The sequence below is a fragment of the Labrus bergylta genome, chromosome 22 (genome assembly GCF_963930695.1).
Source record: "Labrus bergylta chromosome 22, fLabBer1.1, whole genome shotgun sequence".
NCBI classification, from domain to species: domain Eukaryota; kingdom Metazoa; phylum Chordata; class Actinopteri; order Labriformes; family Labridae; genus Labrus; species Labrus bergylta.
The window spans coordinates 1367524-1387821 of record NC_089216.1 but is presented as its reverse complement, the minus strand read 5'-3'; the positions used below and the strand labels follow the sequence as shown (position 1 = coordinate 1387821).

Sequence of the window (20298 nt, the reverse complement as noted above, 5' to 3'; positions counted from 1 at the left end):
TCATGAGGTCAGTGTGTGCTGTCATGAGGTCAATGTGTGATGTCATGAGGTCAATGTGTGCTGTCATGAGGTCAATGTGTGCTGTCATGAGGTCAATGTGTGCTGTCATGAGGTCAATGTGTGCTGTCATGAGGTCAATGTGTGATGTCACGAGGTCAATGTGTGCTGTCACGAGGTCAATGTGTGCTGTCAGGAGGTCAATGTGTGCTGTCACGAGGTCAATGTGTGATGTCACGAGGTCAATGTGTGCTGTCACGAGGTCAATGTGTGATGTCACGAGGTCAATGTGTGAAGTCATGAGGTCAATGTGTGCTGTCATGAGGTCAATGTGTGCTGTCATGAGGTCAATGTGTGAAGTCATGAGGTCAATGTGTGCTGTCATGAGGTCAATGTGTGCTGTCACGAGGTCAATGTGTGAAGTCATGAGGTCAATGTGTGCTGTCATGAGGTCAATGTGTGCTGTCACGAGGTCAATGTGTGCTGTCACGAGGTCAATGTGTGCTGTCATGAGGTCAATGTGTGATGTCACGAGGTCAATGTGTGCTGTCACGAGGTCAATGTGTGCTGTCATGAGGTCAATGTGTGCTGTCACGAGGTCAATGTGTGATGTCATGAGGTCAATGTGTGATGTCATGAGGTCAATGTGTGCTGTCATGAGGTCAGTGTGTGATGTCATGAGGTCAATGTGTGCTGTCATGAGGTGGACTCGTCAGCTACATCACTGAGACTACAGGGAGACACTGACGACGAGTATCTACAGGGATAAAAAATAAATCTGCATTCATTTCAAACCTAAATGAATTTCGATTAACTATTTAATGACCGCCCTAATAGTTAATCTCATAGGAAAATAAAATGTTTCTAAATAAACTTTGCTCATCTCCTCTGCTCATCTCCAGCCTCCTGACAATACCGGCCAATGGGCTGAGTCCGTGGACGGGGGCCAGGATGAGTGAAGAGGTGCTATTGGAGGAGAGGCTCATCAAGCGGTCGCAGCAGAAGAAGAGGACGTCGCCGCAGAACTACAAGGAGAGGCTGTTTGTCCTCACCAGGAGCCGGCTGACGTACTACGACGGGAAAGCAGAGGTCACTTTTTATTCAGTGTTAAGAAAAATGAAAAAATTAATTCTACTTTAATTACACGGCTGGATTATTTTAAAGATCCAATCAGAGAGCTGTGTAGAGAGTGAGATGATAAAGGTATCTTACTCTCTGATCATTAAGGAAACATGCTATGTTGAAGTGCTGGCTTCTCTGACAACAATGCAGCAGCCAGTATGTCCTCCTTCTAACTTCAGATTCTGCTCCTGAATGCTCTGGATTTGTTTGGACCAGAGAAGGTAGGCGCTTTTCAGGCGACCCCCCACACGGCCGTTTTGGACGCCCCTCGGTTTGTCAGATATGAGAGCAGTTATCAGGTCAACAGGTGTTGCAGCGATGGAAGCGGTCAAGAGAAGTGGTTCAGATAGAAGTGATTGTACCCGACCTAAAAAGCCTCTGCATGTTTCTAATAAGCTCCACGAGCAGAAACGTGCTCAAACTAGGATCAATATTGGAGATGCTTTTGAAAAATGGAGAGAGGTTAGAACACAGAAAGGTTTACAGACCCATGCAGAGCTGGATAAACACTGAAGCTTCAGAGTCCACCACATGGTGACCTGAGTGAGCATCCACTCTAGAGAGGAGGGGGGGGGGGGGGAGAGACAGCTCTCTATGATGTTTAGAATTTAGACTGCAGTACCCATTTTAACCACTAGGAGTCAGAGTTACATACTGCTCCTTTAAAGGACGCCCCTCATTAGGAAATTAAATATTTTAGTGTGAGGTTGATATAATCTTCTGTTGCTGATTCCGTCCACAGAAGAAGTTCAGGAGAGGCTGGATCGAGCTCAGCCGCATCAGGTGTGTGGAGATCGTGAAGAACGGAGGAGGGATCATCCCCTGCCAGAACAAATACCCCTTTCAGGTACAGACCCACATCAAACTCACTTCTTTATTGTTGTTTTGGCCTCGATTCTATCAGTAACAATCACTGACTGTTGGGCAGAGAGAGACAAATATATACAGACATTTAAAATAAATAAATCAGCCCTCAGGTTGTCACCTTTGGCCAACCACAAGTTCTTTTCGTTTTGTTTTGTGTGACTTTTTAGGGTTTTAATTAGAGACAGGAAGTGGATCGAGTCAGAGAGATAAGGGAACGACACGTTTGTGTTTGTGTTCAGGTGGTTTACGACGCCTACACTCTGTACGTGTTCGCACCGAGTCACGACAGCAGAAGTCTGTGGGTCCAAAGCCTTAAAGAGGGTAAGTCTCTATTCTATTCTATTTGTTTCTATTCTGTTTTAATAGTTTCTATTACGTGTTATTCTATTCTATTAGTTTCGATTTGTTTTAATTCTGTGTTGCTCTATTCTATTTGTGTCTAGTCTATTATTTTCTCTTCTTCTCTTAGTTTCTATTCTATTTGTCTCTATTTGTTTCTAATCTATACATTTCTATTTTCTTCTCTACTTGTCTATTCTATTTGTTTCTATTTGTTTTAATTCTGTGTTGATCTATTCTATTTGTGTCTAGTCTATTATTTTCTCTTCTTCTCTTAGTTTCTATTCTATTTGTCTCTATTTGTTTCTAATCTATACATTTCTATTTTCTTCTCTACTTGTCTATTCTATTTGTTTCTATTTGTTTTAATTCTGTGTTGATCTATTCTATTTGTGTCTAGTCTATTATTTTCTCTTCTTCTCTACTTGTCTATTGTATTTGTCTCTATTCGTTTCTAATCTATACATTTCTATTTTCTTCTCTACTTGTCTATTCTATTTGTTTCTATTTGTTTTAATTCTGTGTTGATCTATTCTATTTGTTTCTATTTGTTTTAATTCTGTGTTGATCTATTCTATTTGTTTCTATTCTATTCTTTTCTCTTCTCTTAGTTTCTATTTGTTTCTTTTCTATACATTTCTATTGTCTTCTCTACTTGTCTATTGTATTTGTCTCTATTCGTTTCACAGGAAAGTTATTTTTAAACTTCTTTTCACACCTGAAACTGGTTTTCACACCCACGGTGCGGTGGATCAAAAGTCCCATCAGCCCCGGCTGTTTCCATCTCTGTTCGCTGGTACTCGCCGTGGTGACTGAACGTGTATAACCCAAGCAGCAAACCTCCGCTGTTGAAACATGAAGCCGATGCTGAAGTGTTAAAATCCTGCAGCTCTTGGAGTGTCCACTAGAGGCTGGCTGCAGAAGCACAGGAAGTCACATACACACCCATTCTAAAAAGCCTGTTTTTACAGCAGAGATGAACATGTTTACAGCCTGGTTCAAAAAACCAAATAGGTGTGATTAGCTCATGTCTGGATGGACACACACTGTACGGGGGGTGAATGTTTTGATGACTCATCAGTTTTGATTTGATGAAGGATAAGAGTTATTCACAATAAGGCGTGTAGCTGACCTGATTGACAGGTGGGCGCGGTGTAACGGTTTGTGAGGAGGTTTAAAACCCGCCTCAGCTCCAGCTCTCAGCCTGTCGTTAGGTTGACTGAAAGTTAGACTGAGACAGCATTTCCAGCATGGAGACCGCCATCGATGGGACTCCAGCGCCCCCTGCAGGAAGAGACGGGGGAAACATTCATATTTAATCTGTGGTGATGGACTCTGACTTCATTTTGTGTCCGCAGAGATCAAAGACAACTCAGTGATCCTGGCAAAGTTCCATCCTCAGTTCTGGCAGGAGGGGGCGTGGCTCTGCTGTCGTCAGGCAGAAAAGCAGGCGCTGGGCTGTGAGGAGTACAACCTGTTTGGAGACAGTAAGAGGACACCATGACCTTAAATCACTCCACACCAAACCACAGCTCAGATATTTAGATTAATGATGGTTTTAATATAAAGAGTGTTTTTTACACTGTAAATGAGAAACTCTTGATTCACCAAGTGTGAAAGAAAAACAGGAAGTGACTCTCTTCATTTATTCAAACTGACTTCACAACATGATAAACATCTTTACGGTTTCTGTTCCTTCTTTTTGTAGTTTCTAGAAAACCTTTACCCCCGATTCCTGGAGAGGAGCGGAAAAACGAGAAGGTAACCGCCCCACACACACACACACACTGACACACACACTGACACACACACACACACACACACACTGACACACACACACACACACACACACACACACACACACACACACACACACACACACTGACACACACACACACACACTGTTACACACACACACACACACACACACACACACACTGTTAGACACACACACATACACACACACACACTGTTACACACACACACACACACACACACACATACACACTGTTACACACACACACACACACACACACACTGTTAGACACACACACATACACACACACACACTGTTACACACACACACACACACACACACACACACACACACACACTGTTACACACACACACACACACACACACACACACACAGACACACACACACACTGTTACACACACACACACACACACACACACACACACACACAGACACACACACACACACACACACACACACACACACACAGTTACACACACACACACACACACACACACACACATACACACTGTTACACACACACACACACTGTTACACACACACACACACTGTTACACACACACACACACACACACTGTTACACACACACACACACACACACAGACACACACAGACACACACAGACACACACACACACACACACACACTGTTACACACACACACACTGACACACACACACACACACACACACACACACACACTGACACACACTGACACACTGACACACACACACACACACACACACACACACACACTGTTATACACACACACACACACACACTGACACACACTGACACACACACACACACACACACACACACACACACTGTTACACACACACACACAGATAATTAACTACAGTCTGAAGTGACCTCCACCTTGTTAAAGCAGCGTCGGCCGGCTCCGCCCCTCCCTCAGGCTGGTACAGATGATGATGAAGATGGTGGTGGTGATGAAGAGGAGGAGGAGATGGTGGTGGTGGCATTGTACAGCTTCACGGCCACCGAGCCTCACGACCTGAGTCTGGTGAAAGGAGGCGAGTACGTCATTCTGGATCAGTCCGACGTCAACTGGTTCAAAGCACAAAACCAGTACGGGTGAGTGAGTCACATATTTAACCCATGACCACCCCTCTGGACACGCCCCCTCTGGACACGCCCCCTCTGGACACGCCCCCTCTGTGTGAGTATCAGTGAATCCTCACCCCCCCGTCTCCGTGTGTGTGTGCTCCACAGCGAGGAAGGCTACATCCCGAGTAACTACGTCACGGAGAAGGAATCTGGAAACCTGGAGCAGTTTGTGTGAGCGGGTTAATGATTTCACAGTAAACACACACGTTACTGTACCTGCAGAGGTTAATGTGTGCGGCCTGCGGGGGGTCTCAGGACGTCAGAGGAATCATACACACTTTATTCATTCTTCTGTACCAATGTTTGAAAACACTGATTTACATTAGAACTCTTCGTATTGAAGATCTCTGAGCTGGATATCTCCACTCAAACAGCGCCCGACCGATATGAGATGTTTGAGGCCGATACTGCGGAAAACAATCTGATACCGATATATCGGCCGATATCTTTCTTTTTAATGTATCTTCGATCTGTAGATATAGAAATACACATTTACTGTTTTGATCCTTCAGTTATCAAACACTTGTGGAAAAGATTTATAACGAAGACAAGATGGAAAGTAACTGAGCATGTCCGTGTGTCACCTCTCGACACTCTGCAGAGTGATGATGCTCGTTGTAATCCATACAGCGCCCTCTGCTGGTGACAGAGAACTGCTAGTTAAACACAATGAAACTCAAATGAAATGATTAAAATTAGCCGATACTGAGAGTCGTGTGATCGGCTGATATCGGCTGATTTATCGGTCGGGCTCTGTTAGTTAGTTCAGCCTGAATCCATCTCGATGCATAAACATAATCTGATGTTTTTTATGATGACTTTGTTTGTTTTTGAAGATGGTACAATAAACAAGTCAACAGGAACAAAGCGGAGGAGCTGCTAAGGAAGGAAGTGAGTCCTCGTACGCCATCTTGTTTCTCTTTCTTCACGTCTCTGTTCTCCGTCATGGGACACGCCCTGTTTTTAACTCTCCCTTCCTCCTTCTCCTGGGGCGAGGGAGTTATTTTCAGAGGATAGACTTGATTTCTGTTACAGTTAAGTGTGAAAAATCACACATAAAGACTTTAAGTCAGGTATTCATAAATGTGTGTCTGTGTCGCCCCCTGCAGGACAAAGAAGGAGCCTTCATTGTGAGAGACTCGAGCGCTGCAGGAACCTACACCGTCTCTCTCTACACCAAGTGTGCTGCAGGGTAAGAGCACGGCACGCAGCACGAAGCGAGCGGCGTGCTGTGTGTGGAGATAACGGTGCATTAATAATATCCTGACCTTTGACCTTTGTCAACACCGGAGTAATTTTATGTAGCTCACTGTGAGCCGTCAGTCTGGTAGAGCCTGTGTGCGTGTGCGTGTGCGTGTGTGCGCGTGTGTGTGTGCGCGTGTGTGTGTGTGCGTGCGTGTGTGTGTGTGTGTCTGTGTGTGCGCGCGCGTGTGCGTGTGTGTGTGTGCGTGTGCGTGTGTGTGCGTGCGTGTGTGCGCGCGTGTGTGTGCGTGCGCGTGCGTGTGTGTGTGTGTGTGTGTGCGTGTGTGTGTGTGTGCGTGCGTGCGTGCGTGTGTGTGTGTGTGTGTGCGTGTGTGTGCGTGTGCGTGTGTGTGTTTGATGGTGTTGTTTTGTGTGTTTTGCAGAGAAGGACACTCAGCTATAAAACATTACCACATCAAGGAGACACAAAGCTCGCCGCCGCTCTTCTACCTGGCGGAGAAACACGTGTTCAGCTCCGTCCCCGACCTCATCGATTACCACAAACACAACGCAGCAGGTGAGCCGCACAAAGTCCAGACCGGACCAGACACAAACCTCCACTGGGCCCCCTGCAACAGGACTCATGTTGGTATCAGGGAGACCAGGACCTGGTTTTAATCCAGATGAGTCGGATCAGGATCGCTTTGATCCAACACATCAGGATGCATCACATCTTTTGCACTATGCACCACATATTTAGTCATGTAAATATTAGTCTTTTCTTATTCTGTTTATTGTTGATATTTAATGTTGTACCTGTACATAAGAGAGCACAGTTCACTGAAGTTAAATTACTTGTGTGTGTAAACATACCTGGACAATAAATCTGATTCTGAGGATCATCCTGGTCCCAGCAGAGGGCGGATCCATGACGGATTACACAGAAGAACAAATTAAGAAATTGTTTAATCAATATAAATAATTTGAGACATTTAAAAAAATAAATATCTCATTCCAAGCAGCTGTGTCAATATTTCAGTTTGTGTGAATTTTGGCGCCCCCTTGTGGACAAGTAATGTAGTCGTCCCCTTTAAACCTAATCCAGATTTGGATCCTTGGTTGACAAACAGTGGATTACATAATTTTCCTGATAAAAACCTTTTGAACAACAGGACCCTGAGGCTAAGAGATGGAGGCGCAAAAAAAAAAAAAAACCCTCAGCCTCTAGTGGACACTCGAGGAACTGCAGGATTTTACACTTTCATATTGGCTTCAATTTTCAACACACTAGGTCGCTTTAATGTGGCTAACTGTGTGAGCTTTAAATTAAATGTCACACATACAGAAAATGTATTTGAACAATCTCTTGTTTTTGTTTTCCGGTGTTTTAGGACTCGTTGCCAGGTTGAGGTACCCCGTAAGTAAACAGGACAAGTCTGCTCCGTCCACTGCTGGTTTCAGCTACGGTGAGCTAATGTTTCCTTTTCTACATGTTTGTCTTCATTTACTCTCTTCTAACCCTCCTCCTCCTCCTCTGTTTCCCTCCAGACAAGTGGGAGATCAACCCCACCGAGCTGACCTTCATGAAGGAGGTGGGCAGCGGTCAGTTTGGTCTGGTGAGGCTCGGAAAGTGGAGGGCTCAGCACAAAGTGGCCATCAAGGCCATCAGAGAGGGAGCCATGTACGAGGAGGACTTCATCGAGGAGGCCAAAGTTATGATGTAAGGATGGGGGGGGGGGGGGGGGGGATGGCAGGAGATTTGAAAGGACCAATCAGAAGGGTGGAGATAAAAATCAAACAGACATAAGTTGATCTTTGCTGCCCTCTGCTGGTGATAAGAGAGAGAACTAAAGGATGATCTCTGCAGAAATAATAATAAAAACAGGACTTCAGTCATGTTGTAGGTCTTGACTTCTTCTCTCCATCTTTATTTTTTTGTGTGATTGTCCTGCAGGAAACTGTCCCACCCTAAACTGGTGCAGCTGTACGGCGTGTGCAGCCACCAGAGGCCCATCTACATTGTCACCGAGTTCATGGAGCTGGGCTGTCTGCTGAACTTCCTGAGGCAGCGGCGCGGCAGCTTCAGCGTGGGCTCCCTGCTCAGCATCTGCCTGGACGTCTGCGAGGGGATGGAGCACCTGGAGGCCAACGGCTTCATCCACAGAGACCTGGTGACCGCTGCCGACTTCAACACCCCTTAAATAACCTCCTTTTGTTGTTTTTAAAAAAAAAATCACTGCTGAGTCCCTCCCTCCTCTTGTCTCTCGTGCAGGCTGCTAGAAACTGTCTGGTGAACGACTCTCTGGTGGTGAAGGTGTCCGACTTCGGCATGGCCAGGTAGAATTTAATCCCAACACACCAACACTCAAGGACTGTCAAATAGAAATGGACTCAGACAGTTTTGAAACCTGGAATTTATTTATGTATGGAATATATTGAATTAGGACATTTAAGGAGAAATATGTAACTCTGACACCTAGTGGTTAAAATGGGTACTGCAGTCTAAATTCTAAACATCATAGAGAGCTGTCCCCCCCTCCTCTCTAGAGTCGATGCTCACTCAGGTCACCATGTGGTGGACTCTGAAGCTTCAGTGTTTATCCAGCTCTGCATGGGTCTGTAAACCTTTCTGTGTTCTAACCTCTCTCCATTTTTCAAAAGCATCTCCAATATTGATCCTAGTTTGAGCACGTTTCTGCTCGTGGAGCTTATTAGAAACATGCAGAGGCTTTTTAGGTCGGGTACAATCACTTCTATCTGAACCACTTCTCTTGCCCGCTTCCATCACTGCAACACCTGTTGACCTGATAATAAGAGGGTTAGGCTTCTGTGCCCTCAATGGACACAGTCCGATCTTGATTTTGATTGGTCAGAGCAACATTTTGATAAACCTTCCTGTGTTTCTTTAAGGTACGTGTTAGACGACCAGTACACCAGCTCATCGGGTGCTAAGTTCCCCGTGAAGTGGTCGCCTCCTGAAGTCTTCAATTTCTGCAGATACAGCAGCAAGTCGGACGTCTGGTCGTACGGTGGGTAAAGAGGAGCTGCATATCGTTGCTGTTTTTAAAAGATTGCACTACGCAGGCGTTTTCAGGCACTCAAAACACTGTTGTCATGGAGACAAAGAGCCATAATCCCACCTAGGGTTACCGTTTTGGCTGAAATCTTTTTTTTTTTTCTTTAGCTAACACGCTCACTGCTAACCAACATGAATTCTCTGCTTTGTGTTTCCAGGTGTGCTGATGTGGGAGGTGTTCTCAGAGGGTCGCATGCCGTTTGAACAGAATATGAACCATGAAGTGGTTACCATGGTAACCAGTGGTCACAGACTCTACCGGCCTAAATTGGCCTCGCCCGCCATCTATGACATCATGCAGCTGTGTTGGCATGAGGTGAGAGCCGCGAGAAGCTACCTGTTTATGTTTTTTTAATTTAAAATCTGACTTTACGCTCTGTGTTCCCTCGCTCTGCGTTCCCTCGCTCTCAGAGGCAAGACGAGCGTCCGGCGTTCTCTCAGCTCTGCATGATGATCTCTGACAGTCTTGAAGTTGATGCCCCTCCCTCGAACTGACAAACCGTCCAATCAAGCTGCTTCCACAAATCACAGCTCCGTGTTGGGGCCAACATGGAGAACAAGCTGATTTGGTACTACCAGTGTCTGGAGATGGCCAATGACGTGGGAAGGGTCGACCAATCACAACAGCTGAAGGTCCACTCATCCACCAATCACAGTGCAGCTGGACTGTCTCACATGGGATTTGTTTAACAGTTTATTTTTTGTTGTTTTAAGACTTTGACCCCGACGTGAAGTGAAAGAGAGGAAAACTTTCACCGTGGGAACGTTAGCTCAGAACTTTACCTCCTGATCCTTCCAGTGATCTCTTGAACAGCGTCCATGTTTTCTCTCAGGCAGATAATCCCTTTATCAGATATCTGATGAGCATCAACATGTTTTATGAAGCTTCACTCAGTGTGGTATTTAAAGATTCTCACCAGGTCATCACTCATTGTCTTTCTTCAATCGACTGAACCATCATAATTTCATCATCACACTTTTTATAGACAGTATTTTATCCCCTCCCCTCCCCCGCTCCTTCATTCACAGTCAGTATAATTAATGGTTAGATATGAAACGACGCTATACCATAAGGTACATATCATAACTTTACGATACAAAACAGTACCTTATATTACGATACGATACGTTATAATAAGTTACGTTATGTTACGGTACGATTGAGTTAATAATTTAAAAAACAAATGAAACGAAGTTGAAACAACAACATGTTTCATCAAAGTGGAAATTACTATTAAAAACATTTTAAACGCCTCTGTCTGTAATATTTCCATTTTTCAACTCACCTCATGACTATTAGCTTAGCATTAGCATAGTATTCATGTGATTCCCAGCATTTTAACCGTCAACATGTTTATGACTGATGCTAATATTCAGCGACGCTGGACGTCTCACTCTGCTGCACAAACTCAGATTTTATTAATTTGAATTAAAAAAAATGAACTGATGTTTCTCCTCTTCTGCTTTTTATCCTCTGGTATCGTCTATGGTTCAATGTTGTTTGGAGGTAGTTTTCCTTTGTTTGTTCACCTTGTATTTTTCCTGGTGTCTAATTTGAAAGATGATTATTATGTTTGTGTCATCTTGGGACCTTTTGAATGTTTGACCACACCCACCTGACAACGTGAAAGGTGGACATGATGTTAGAAGACCTGGAGGTCTTGGCTCGTTACTTTAGCCGTCATTGATTCAATAGCAATGAGTAAGGTCTTTTACCTGCTTTTTGTAACATAACAATGAGTAAGGTCTTTTACCTGCTTTTTGTAACATAACAATGAGTAAGGTCTTTTACCTGCTTTTTGTGACATAACAATGAGTAAGGTCTTTTACCTGCTTTTTGTAAAGTGTCTTGAGATAACACTTGTTATGAGTTGACGCTATACAAATAAATTGAATTAATTGAATTAAAATTGAATTGATTCGAGGGTTAATATTTCAGATGTAAGACGGTTGAGGATGTGCTCTCAGTGAACTCGTCTGACCTTGCTCACTGATAATGAAGCGTCATCAGATAAACTTGATTCTCTATCGTGAACATGCCGCAGATTGACGCCGAGTCTGCACAGATAATCCTGTTGAGTAAATATGATGAACCTCGATGAACCTCTCCGTCGGGTTATCGGTGGATTCTCTTCATGCTTGTCCGTGATCCATGAGTGTGATGGTGTGACAACAGGACAGCTGGAGTTCTGGGGTATTTTATCTCATTGAGGAAATTCAGAAAAATTGGCTTTAAAAGGACGACCTCGGAGCTGAGTGCAGTCGAACAACAGCTCACTGAACGCTGTCGCCATGGCAAAGAGTGAGTACCCATTATATGAACTATTTACAGGGAAATGTATCTTTTGTGTTAAATCAGGCTCAGAGGGAAATAGGTTTTATTCTTGGGTCATAACCTGAAATGATATATGAGCATTTTGTCATAACGTATAGATACCATATGTAGGAGAGAGATATCCATTTAAGGAGAAGAAAGTTTGAAAGATTATGTGCTTCAACTGAATAATGTAAAAAGCTATATATCAGTGAGCTTACTATCTGATCAGACATTAAGGAAACATGCTATGTTGAAGTGCTGGCTTCTCTGACAACAACGCGGCAGCCAGTATGTCCTCCTTCTAACTTTAGATTCTGGTCCTGAATGCTCTAGATTTGTTTGGACCAGAGAAGGTAGGCGCTTTTAAGGCGACCCCCCCACACGGCCGTTTTGGACACCCCTCGGTTTGTCAGATATGAGAGCAGTTATCAGGTCAAACCAACAGGTGTTGCAGCGATGGAAGCGGGTCAAGAGAAGTGGTTCAGATAGAAGTGATTGTACCCGACCTAAAAAGCCTCTGCATGTTTCTAATAAGCTCCACGAGCAGAAACGTGCTCAAACTAGGATCAATATTGGAGATGCTTTTGAAAAATGGAGAGAGGTTAGAACACAGAAAGGTTTACAGACCCATGCAGAGCTGGATAAAAACTGAAGCTTCAGTGTCCACCACATGGTGACCTGAGTGAGCATCCACTCTAGAGAGGAGGGGGGGGGGGGGAGACAGCTCTCTATGATGTTTAGAATTTAGACTGCAGTACCCATTTTAACCACTAGGTGTCAGAGTTACATACTGCTCCTTTAACACCAGAAATGTAAAAAGAATGTTGATTTTCAGGTCAGTCTAAACACTGTACAGCTTTAAATCTCAATAGAACATACCAAGAATGATAATATGATTTTTATTATGTTATCCATCTACATCTGAAATCGAAAACGTTGTATGACCAGTTTGGTCATTTTCTTTGTCTTAGATTTGTAAATGCCTTTGTAGATGATGGCCGACATTTTTTAAATTCATGTAGTTGATGTAATTCTTTTTGTTTCCTCCTGCAGTGATTAAGAATGTGGACTTCCACTGCGAGTCCAACAACACTGCCCATCGCACCATTGAAATAACATCCAAGCAGCTGATTGTGAGGCGGGGTCAGACCTTCCTCCTGACTCTGGAAATGATGCAAGCTTTCAAAGACCATGAAAAACTCATCCTCGCGGTGGAGACAGGTCGTTCATTGTAACATAGATAGATACTTTACTGAGGGAGGAGGGAAATTCAATGACACTACATGAAACTATTCTAATAGGCTGTTTGCTTCATACATAATATTAAACAGAGATTTACTTTAATGGAGTCTCGGCAGTCTGATGACGTCCACTCACCTCTTCTTTACCAGGTTCTGCTCCATCAGAAAAACTTGGGACCCGGTCTGAGTTTGGTAACCCTTCTCCTATGTACGCCAGTGAAGTCAAGGCAATATGGAAGTACAGCATTGACAAGAGCGCCAACCTTCAGTGGGGCATCGTGACCCTGTCTGTTACCCCGCCGGCAGATGCTCCGGTGGGCCGGTACTCGCTGTCTGCGACGACGGCAAGTGAAAAGAAAGCTCTGGGGACTCTGGTGGTGCTCTTCAACCCGTGGTGCTCAGGTTTGTGGCTTCTCTGCAGTCAAGACAAAACAATAAAACCTGTCAATCTGGTGTAATAGATGCAAAGGAAATCCATGCTGTTGTCCTTTGCAACATTAGGGGGCCCAAAAGCAGCGGCTGAAAATGTGCAAATTTTGCAATGACGGTAGGAAACCTCCCTGAGGGGGCCCCAAATGACAGCACTCAATCTCTGCTTAACGCTGGTTGGAGGGCCCCAACAGACTCTAGAATCGGCACTGACAACACACTGGCTTGAGACATATGAACTCTCATTGCCGATCTGTTTTTTTTACCAATGATAGAAATGAAAAAGGAAGCAAATAGATTGCGGCACTGTATTTTGTTTTCTGTGGGTTTGTAGATGATTGGGTGTTTCTCCCTGATGAGAAGGAGAGACAAGAGTATGTACTGAACGAACAGGGAACTATCTATTTCGGAACGGCCGGTTACCTCCGCCCTATGGCCTGGGACTTTGGACAGGTGAGCATGAGAGTGCTGATAGATAAGAGTTCTTTTGACTTGCATCATGCCTGTTTATCCTGCACACAGTTCTATCAGCGATCTACAATGCTATATGATAAAATGTTAACATTCTGACTTCTTGTTTTCCCGCTCAGTTTGAGGAGGAAATGGTGGATATTTGTCTCAAGATGTTGAACATCAACCCAAAACACAGCAAAGACCCGGCTGACGACGTGTCCGCTCGCTGTAACCCGATCTACGTTGGCCGTGTGGTCAGCGCCATGGTAAGACCGGAGTGCCAGCTAGCATTATTTCCTGTAATGGAGTAACACCAACTGGCAGGATAAATAACTCATGTTAGGTCAATGTACGTGTCATTGATGGTCATTCAAATGGCAGATGATTACATTTACACTTTTCTAATCTCCAGATCAACTGTAACGGTGATCGAGGTGTGTTACTGGGACGCTGGCATGGAGACTATGTTGATGGAGTCCATCCCACCCACTGGACTGGCAGCGTTAGCATCCTCCAGCGCTGGTATCAAAACAACTGCCACCCAGTCAAATACGGACAGTGCTGGGTGTTTGCTGGTGTAATGTGTACAGGTACTGTTCCATGTTGTCCATCAGTGATGGAATCAAATCTAATCGACACTGGGATGTTTGTCTTTATTATTACTCCTGTGCATTAGCATGCTAACAAAGGGGTTTTTGATTGCAGTGATGCGGTTCCTGGGTATTCCATGTCGCGTTGTCACAAACTTCCAGTCAGCACACGACAAAAACAGCAGCCTCACAATTGATGAGTATTACGACGACTTTGGTATAAAAACCTCAGAGACCAAAGACAGTGTCTGGTAAGTCATGTGTTCAGGAGAAGAACATTATTTGGTGGCAGCAGGGGTTCAGGGAAGTAAGCAAGAGTGAAGCCTGGTTCTACGAGGGTGCAAAGGGTTGCATTGAATGGATGCAAAAATACTAAACAACGGGTTATCAAGGCTTTCAAATGACAACAGTGACTTCAGATTGTGTTTCCGAACAACCTGTCAGTTCAACGGGGAGCACAAGACTAAAAACACCTACGTTACTTTTCACTGCTGTTGCTGACACCGCCATACCAACCACTCAGTAATCAAATACTGTCAGCCAGACAATCAATCATCCTTCAAAAAAATAAACACCTCAGCATTTAATCAAATGATCTATGCAACCTTAAAATCCCACCTGCAAGAGTTCCAGTGGAGGTGAGATTGGTTAACTAATCTGAGTCGTGCAGGAACTTCCATGTGTGGGTGGAGGGATGGATGAAACGACCAGACCTAAAAAAAGGAGACAAGTATGACGGCTGGCAAGTCTTGGATCCCACACCACAGGAGGAGAGCGAAGGTAACGGCGACTTGCTTTGGCTGTGTAGATAAACAAACTATCCTCCAGACCACATGAAACACAAAAATCAGTTTTATTTACAGGAAAGACGGTCAAAGGTCACAAAAATGTGTTTCTTCCCACAGGAGCGTTCTGCTGTGGTCCAGCACCGGTCACCGCCATCTTTCAGGGCGACACTGACCTGAAATATGACGTGCCGTTTGTCTTTGCTGAAGTCAACGCTGACATGGTCAAGTGGCTGGTAAGTCGTGCCACACATGGTGGTATTTATCTAAACGAGCAATCAGTAAGATGTGTAGTGACTAGGCGGTTTTAAGGCGACCCCCCCCCCCCCCCCCCCAAAACGGTTGTTTTGGACGCCCCTCAGTTTACCAGATATGAGAGCAGTTATCAGGTCAAACCAACAGGCGTTGCAGCGATGGAAGCGGGCAAGAGAAGTGGTTCAGATAGAAGTGATTGTACCCGACCTAAAAAGCCTCTGCATGTTTCTAATAAGTTTCTAAGGGGGAGACAGCTCTCTATAATAGAATTTGGACTGCAGTACCCATTTTAAACACTAGGTGTCAGAGTTACAAATTGCTCCTTTACCATGAACATACAAATTAAGAAAATATTCAAAGTCCAACAAGCTTTAAATTCATAGATTGAAGAATTCTTTATTTTCACAGAGGTATAAACAGTAACATTTCCCTGGTCTTACACGTGTAACAATGACGAATGTCTGATCTGATTTTGTTCTCAGCTCAGCACTGGAGGTTTAAAGCGGAAAATGCACTCGGACACCTCCACAGTGGGTCAGAAAATCTCCACCAAAGCTATTGGCTCCAACATGAGAAACGACATCACAAACCTCTACAAGCACAGAGAAGGTAAACACTGGGAGCTAATGTGAATAAGAGTGTGTTGCTAGCTCCTTCTTGAAAGACAAACCCTTAAGTAATCTTTGACCTCTCAGATACAGACATTAAGTACATTGTGCAGTGCGATACGATTAAAAAAACATATTGGGTCATACATCTCTTTCTTCAAATGGGAGTTTGTTCTAATCAAACAAGCAAGCCAAGAGTTTAAGGAGTTATTCCCTCGTGATCACTTCTTATAAGTCAGAACTTCTTGCTTCTGTCCGGCTGTTTAAACTGTTAAGGCAACTACTTAGCATTAGATTGATTCTGGTATACTCATATTTCTGCAGACAGAATAAAGACTCAGAATAGATATAGATAATGGATGGATGGCTGGATGCACTGAATGATGTGTATTTTGTCCAACAGGCAGCCAAAAGGAGAGGGCATCCTTCAAACGTGCTATCAGCAGAGTAAACTCAGACGACGATCCAGAGGAGAGCAGCGGAGACGAGCCCCTGAAGGTGGACATGAAATTTCAGGAGGTAAAGCTAAGATGGTTTGGATGGAATGAGATGGAGGCGTGGACTTATATCTCTAAAAAAGTTCAATTTAAACTGTGTGGACCAAAATGTCTTTAAAGCATTTAATGCTAACATTAGCTTGCTAGAATGTAAACAATGATACACATACGTCAACCATATTTTACAGTTTAGCTTAAAGGTGGACTCTGTAGAAATGTTTGTCAACCCAACATTCAAACATGGCCCCTCCTCCTGTGCTCATTGCCACCAGAAGCCCCGCCCCCTGCAGGAAGTAGTGTGTACGTTTACTGCTTGTACCTACACTGCAAGCTAACGCACGCTAGCACAAGCTAACCGCTGGTGTTTGTCACCTGACTGTCCAACAGGAAGCAGACTAACTCCACGTCCACGTGTAAAAGACAACACAAGGTTCACCCTCGTTTTAGAACGAGCTTTATCCGCTTAGTGTTTCTCCTCACTGTGAGATTGTGTCCAATCGCTGAATTGTATCCACTCCTAAACTCACCTGCTGCGCTCTCATTGGCTGGAGGAAACACACCAGCTCCGCCCAGAAACGTCCCGAGTCAACCAGAACAAAACATTTTCAAAACAGGAACAGCTGTGAGGGCTTCATGGGGCTTCAACAACAACCATTCAGAATTCACCTCTGGTTTCCTTTTCTTTTTCTAAGAAATCATTCAACCTTTTTTTCCAACAGGAGACCAAGATGGTGAACGGTCAGGACATAAAGCTGAATCTGAAGCTGAGCAACAAAGAGCACAGGAACAAGACGATGTCTATCCGTGTCAACGCCCAGACCATGAGGTACAACGGGAAGCCGGCCAACAACATCCAGAGCACGTTCCAAGTGAAGACGCTACTGTCAGGGCAAGGTTGACCATGGTTTTGTTGTTACGTATTGTTGACTCCGATGTGTTACCAAAGTTACCTAAAACCTGAATCTAACCCTGACCTCCCTGACTCTGTGTCCCACAGCGGTGATCGTCCCCGTTCACATCCCCTTCTCAGTCTACAGTAAACACATGGTGAGCTGTGACAGCCTGAAGGTTTCCGCCGTGGCCTTCGACCAAAAGCAGGACGACGACATCTATGAGACAGAGACTGACATCATGCTGGAGGACCCGCCCATCTCTATAAAGGTCGGTGCAATGCGATGTTTCAATCGTTTCAACATGAACACCAAGAGGTCAGGTTAGCTCCGCTGATCGTTCTGATGGTTGTACTTCCAGAGAGCTAAATGCTAACTTTGAAAAGCTAGCAAACACCAACAGTGTGAACAAACTGATGTGACGCAGGTTTAAAGTCCCCATGAAAAAGAACTTGGAGAGTGTCTTTCTGCCGTGTCATGACGTATAAGTAAAACCAAAAATGACCTGATGATGGCGCTACATGAGTAGATAACAGATAACCATTTATCGTGAGATGGGTCACAAATAATTACAACAAATGTCACCCTTTGACTTGCATTGTAACCACGCGGTTAACCTTTTTTCCACCGCCATATTGCTGTATTTAAAACTCTGAAAACCTATCTTTGGCTGTTTATTCTCATTCACCTCATTGAATAGTGTATGTAACACAGATTATGTCCAATGGGTGGCGCTGCTGTACATAATTATCATTGTCTGAAAACTGTGGAAAATACCGGGAGTGACTCTGCGCTGCACAGCTCCTCAGAAATCTCAGAACAAGAGCAAATGTCTGGGTAAAAAAATAAAATCTTTTCACATATCATTTATAAACCCTCAAACAATCATATTTTAGTTGAAGGAAATAAATTTGACAACAAAATATATATCTACGACTCCTCAGAAAACATGGTTGACCGCTCGGTTGAGTTGCCAGTCTACGCAAACGGCCTGGCTCAAGTCACTAATTTCTTATTTTGTTCACATTTTCTAACCATTGCTACTCATTCAGTTTGTTAAATAAATTATTTTAAGTAACCCTAAACAGTCAACGAGCTGGTTGACCTGCATATCTGCTTCCTGATTGGGTAATCTAAAAATATAACCTGAAATGTTACTTAATGGAGAGGCAGGAACACAATTATACCAACAAATATTTTTTTGCAAATGGATTTCTTAGTGTGGAAGTCAAAGGCAGAGTCGTAAAGTCATGGGAATAATTCTGTTGGGAATAGGTCAGGATTTGTTTTTTAAATTATGGCTCGGGATTGGGATGGGATTTAAAAACCACTCCCATGTCAGCATGTGGACCAAAGACGATGAACGACTGATCGCCATTACAAACCCCCCGGTAGATAAACCATGGACTTACTGTGTGTGTGTGTGTGTGTGTGTGTGTGTTTTAGGTCATAGGCGAGGCTCGGTTGTTCCAAACACTGACAATGGAGGTTGAATTCACAAACCCCCTGAACGTGACGCTGAGAAACTGCTCTCTGACCGTCATCGGGTGTGGCCTCTTCAGATCCGACTACGTGGAGGGGTAAGGACGAGGCAGACATGTTTGACTGAAACCGTAACACAGTCAGATAATATTATAATGTTAACCAATACGTGCGTTTACAGAAAAATCAGGGAGCTGGAGCCAAACGCCACCATGACACTGAAGATCACCACGGTCCCCTACAGGTCCGGACTCAGGACCGTGTTGGCTGACTTCGACTGCAGCGCCTTCAGAGACGTGAAGGGGAGCAGCACCGTCCACGTCAAATGATGACTCTGCTGAAACCTTTCACGTCTGTTTAACCACCTATCACAATGTCAACAATCAACAGGGCGCTCTCTTTACATCGTGCTTAACTTTGGTGAAGGGTTTCTGTCCGCTGTAAGCGAAACAAATCAGCCAATCAGTTGCACAAATGTGGTTTTATTTGTTGTTGCACCCTCTCAGATATTCTTGCATTTCCTCGTTTGTTATATTGTGTTCTGTGGGAGCGGAGAAGGTAATGGCGTCTTATCCAGCAGTGTCCTAAGACGCTGACTAGACTCTTCTCCTCTGTCGCCCCCCGGTGGTGGAATGAAGTACCAAACTCCATTTGATCTCCTCTGCACCTTTAAGAAAAAGCTAAAGACTCAGCTCTTTATGAACACCTACGACCTTCATGATGATGATGATGATGATGATGACAGCTGGTCACTTCCTGTCAGCACAAACTAGTTGATTCGACGATGTTTGTTTTGATGGATTGTGTCGGCTCTTTTTAACGTTGAGTTTGTTTTGTTACGTGTGAACGCTGAATCTCCCTGCACAACAAATTTACCTTTCTTGATACCAATAAAGAAACTTTGAAAACAGTGTGTGTGTGTGTGTGTGTGTGTGTGTGTGTGTGTGTGTGTGTGTGTGTGTGTGTGTGTGTGTGTATATAACAGTGTGTGTATGTGTGTGTGTGTGTGTGTGTGTGGGGCAGTATCAGATGGAGAAGGGTGTTTGTGCGCGTGCAGTCTTGCATAAAAAGCTCGGCTAATGTGGTGGGAGAGGTGAGACGTCATGGATCAGAAGGGAAACACACACACACACACACACACACACACACACACACACACACACACAAAAGTCAGCAGGACTGAGCACCTGTACCTGTACGGTCAGCAGCACACGATGCTCCACAGGAAAAGGTGACGCTCTGTAAAGGTGATAAATGAGTT

At 44.3% G+C, this 20298-nt stretch overlaps 2 protein-coding genes across 3 annotated transcripts in view; both read left to right on the top strand.

Moving 5' to 3' along the window:
- Positions 1-10937, top strand: part of tec (tec protein tyrosine kinase) — a 12075-nt gene extending 1138 nt beyond the window's left edge. The window contains exons 2-18 of one of the 2 annotated variants that reach the window (XM_020658422.3): positions 900-1086; positions 1862-1966; positions 2226-2307; positions 3684-3812; positions 4034-4086; positions 4994-5199; positions 5338-5403; positions 6069-6123; positions 6342-6424; positions 6858-6991; positions 7806-7880; positions 7963-8134; positions 8369-8585; positions 8687-8751; positions 9325-9443; positions 9649-9806; positions 9902-10937. In XM_020658422.3, the coding sequence (XP_020514078.2) occupies positions 949-1086; positions 1862-1966; positions 2226-2307; positions 3684-3812; positions 4034-4086; positions 4994-5199; positions 5338-5403; positions 6069-6123; positions 6342-6424; positions 6858-6991; positions 7806-7880; positions 7963-8134; positions 8369-8585; positions 8687-8751; positions 9325-9443; positions 9649-9806; positions 9902-9985 (1941 nt within the window). In that variant the 5' untranslated portion in view covers positions 900-948 and the 3' untranslated portion in view covers positions 9986-10937. Of the gene's footprint in view, positions 1-899; positions 1087-1861; positions 1967-2225; positions 2308-3683; positions 3813-4033; positions 4087-4990; positions 5200-5337; positions 5404-6068; positions 6124-6341; positions 6425-6857; positions 6992-7805; positions 7881-7962; positions 8135-8368; positions 8586-8686; positions 8752-9324; positions 9444-9648; positions 9807-9901 lie in introns of both variants that reach the window. The other variant, XM_020658420.3, reaches the window with a different exon arrangement.
- Positions 10938-11556: 619 nt separating this feature from the next.
- Positions 11557-19942, top strand: tgm8 (transglutaminase 8). The gene is made up of 15 exons (XM_065950481.1): positions 11557-11792; positions 12861-13028; positions 13199-13450; positions 13812-13930; positions 14068-14196; positions 14343-14520; positions 14636-14771; positions 15191-15300; positions 15426-15541; positions 16043-16169; positions 16572-16687; positions 17385-17559; positions 17663-17826; positions 19002-19135; positions 19219-19942. The coding sequence occupies exons 1-15, from the start codon at positions 11783-11785 to the stop codon at positions 19364-19366; spliced, it is 2082 nt and encodes a 693-aa protein (XP_065806553.1). The 5' UTR covers positions 11557-11782; the 3' UTR covers positions 19367-19942.
- The last annotated feature ends 356 nt before the right edge of the window (positions 19943-20298 follow it).

Excerpts from the sequence above, each read along its gene's own strand:
- tgm8 (XM_065950481.1), top strand. Across the intron at positions 14,521-14,635 it reads TGCTGGTGTAATGTGTACAG|TGATGCGGTTCCTGGGTATT; the intron begins GTACTGTTCCAT and ends TTTTGATTGCAG. Across the intron at positions 16,170-16,571 it reads CCTCTACAAGCACAGAGAAG|GCAGCCAAAAGGAGAGGGCA; the intron begins GTAAACACTGGG and ends TTTGTCCAACAG.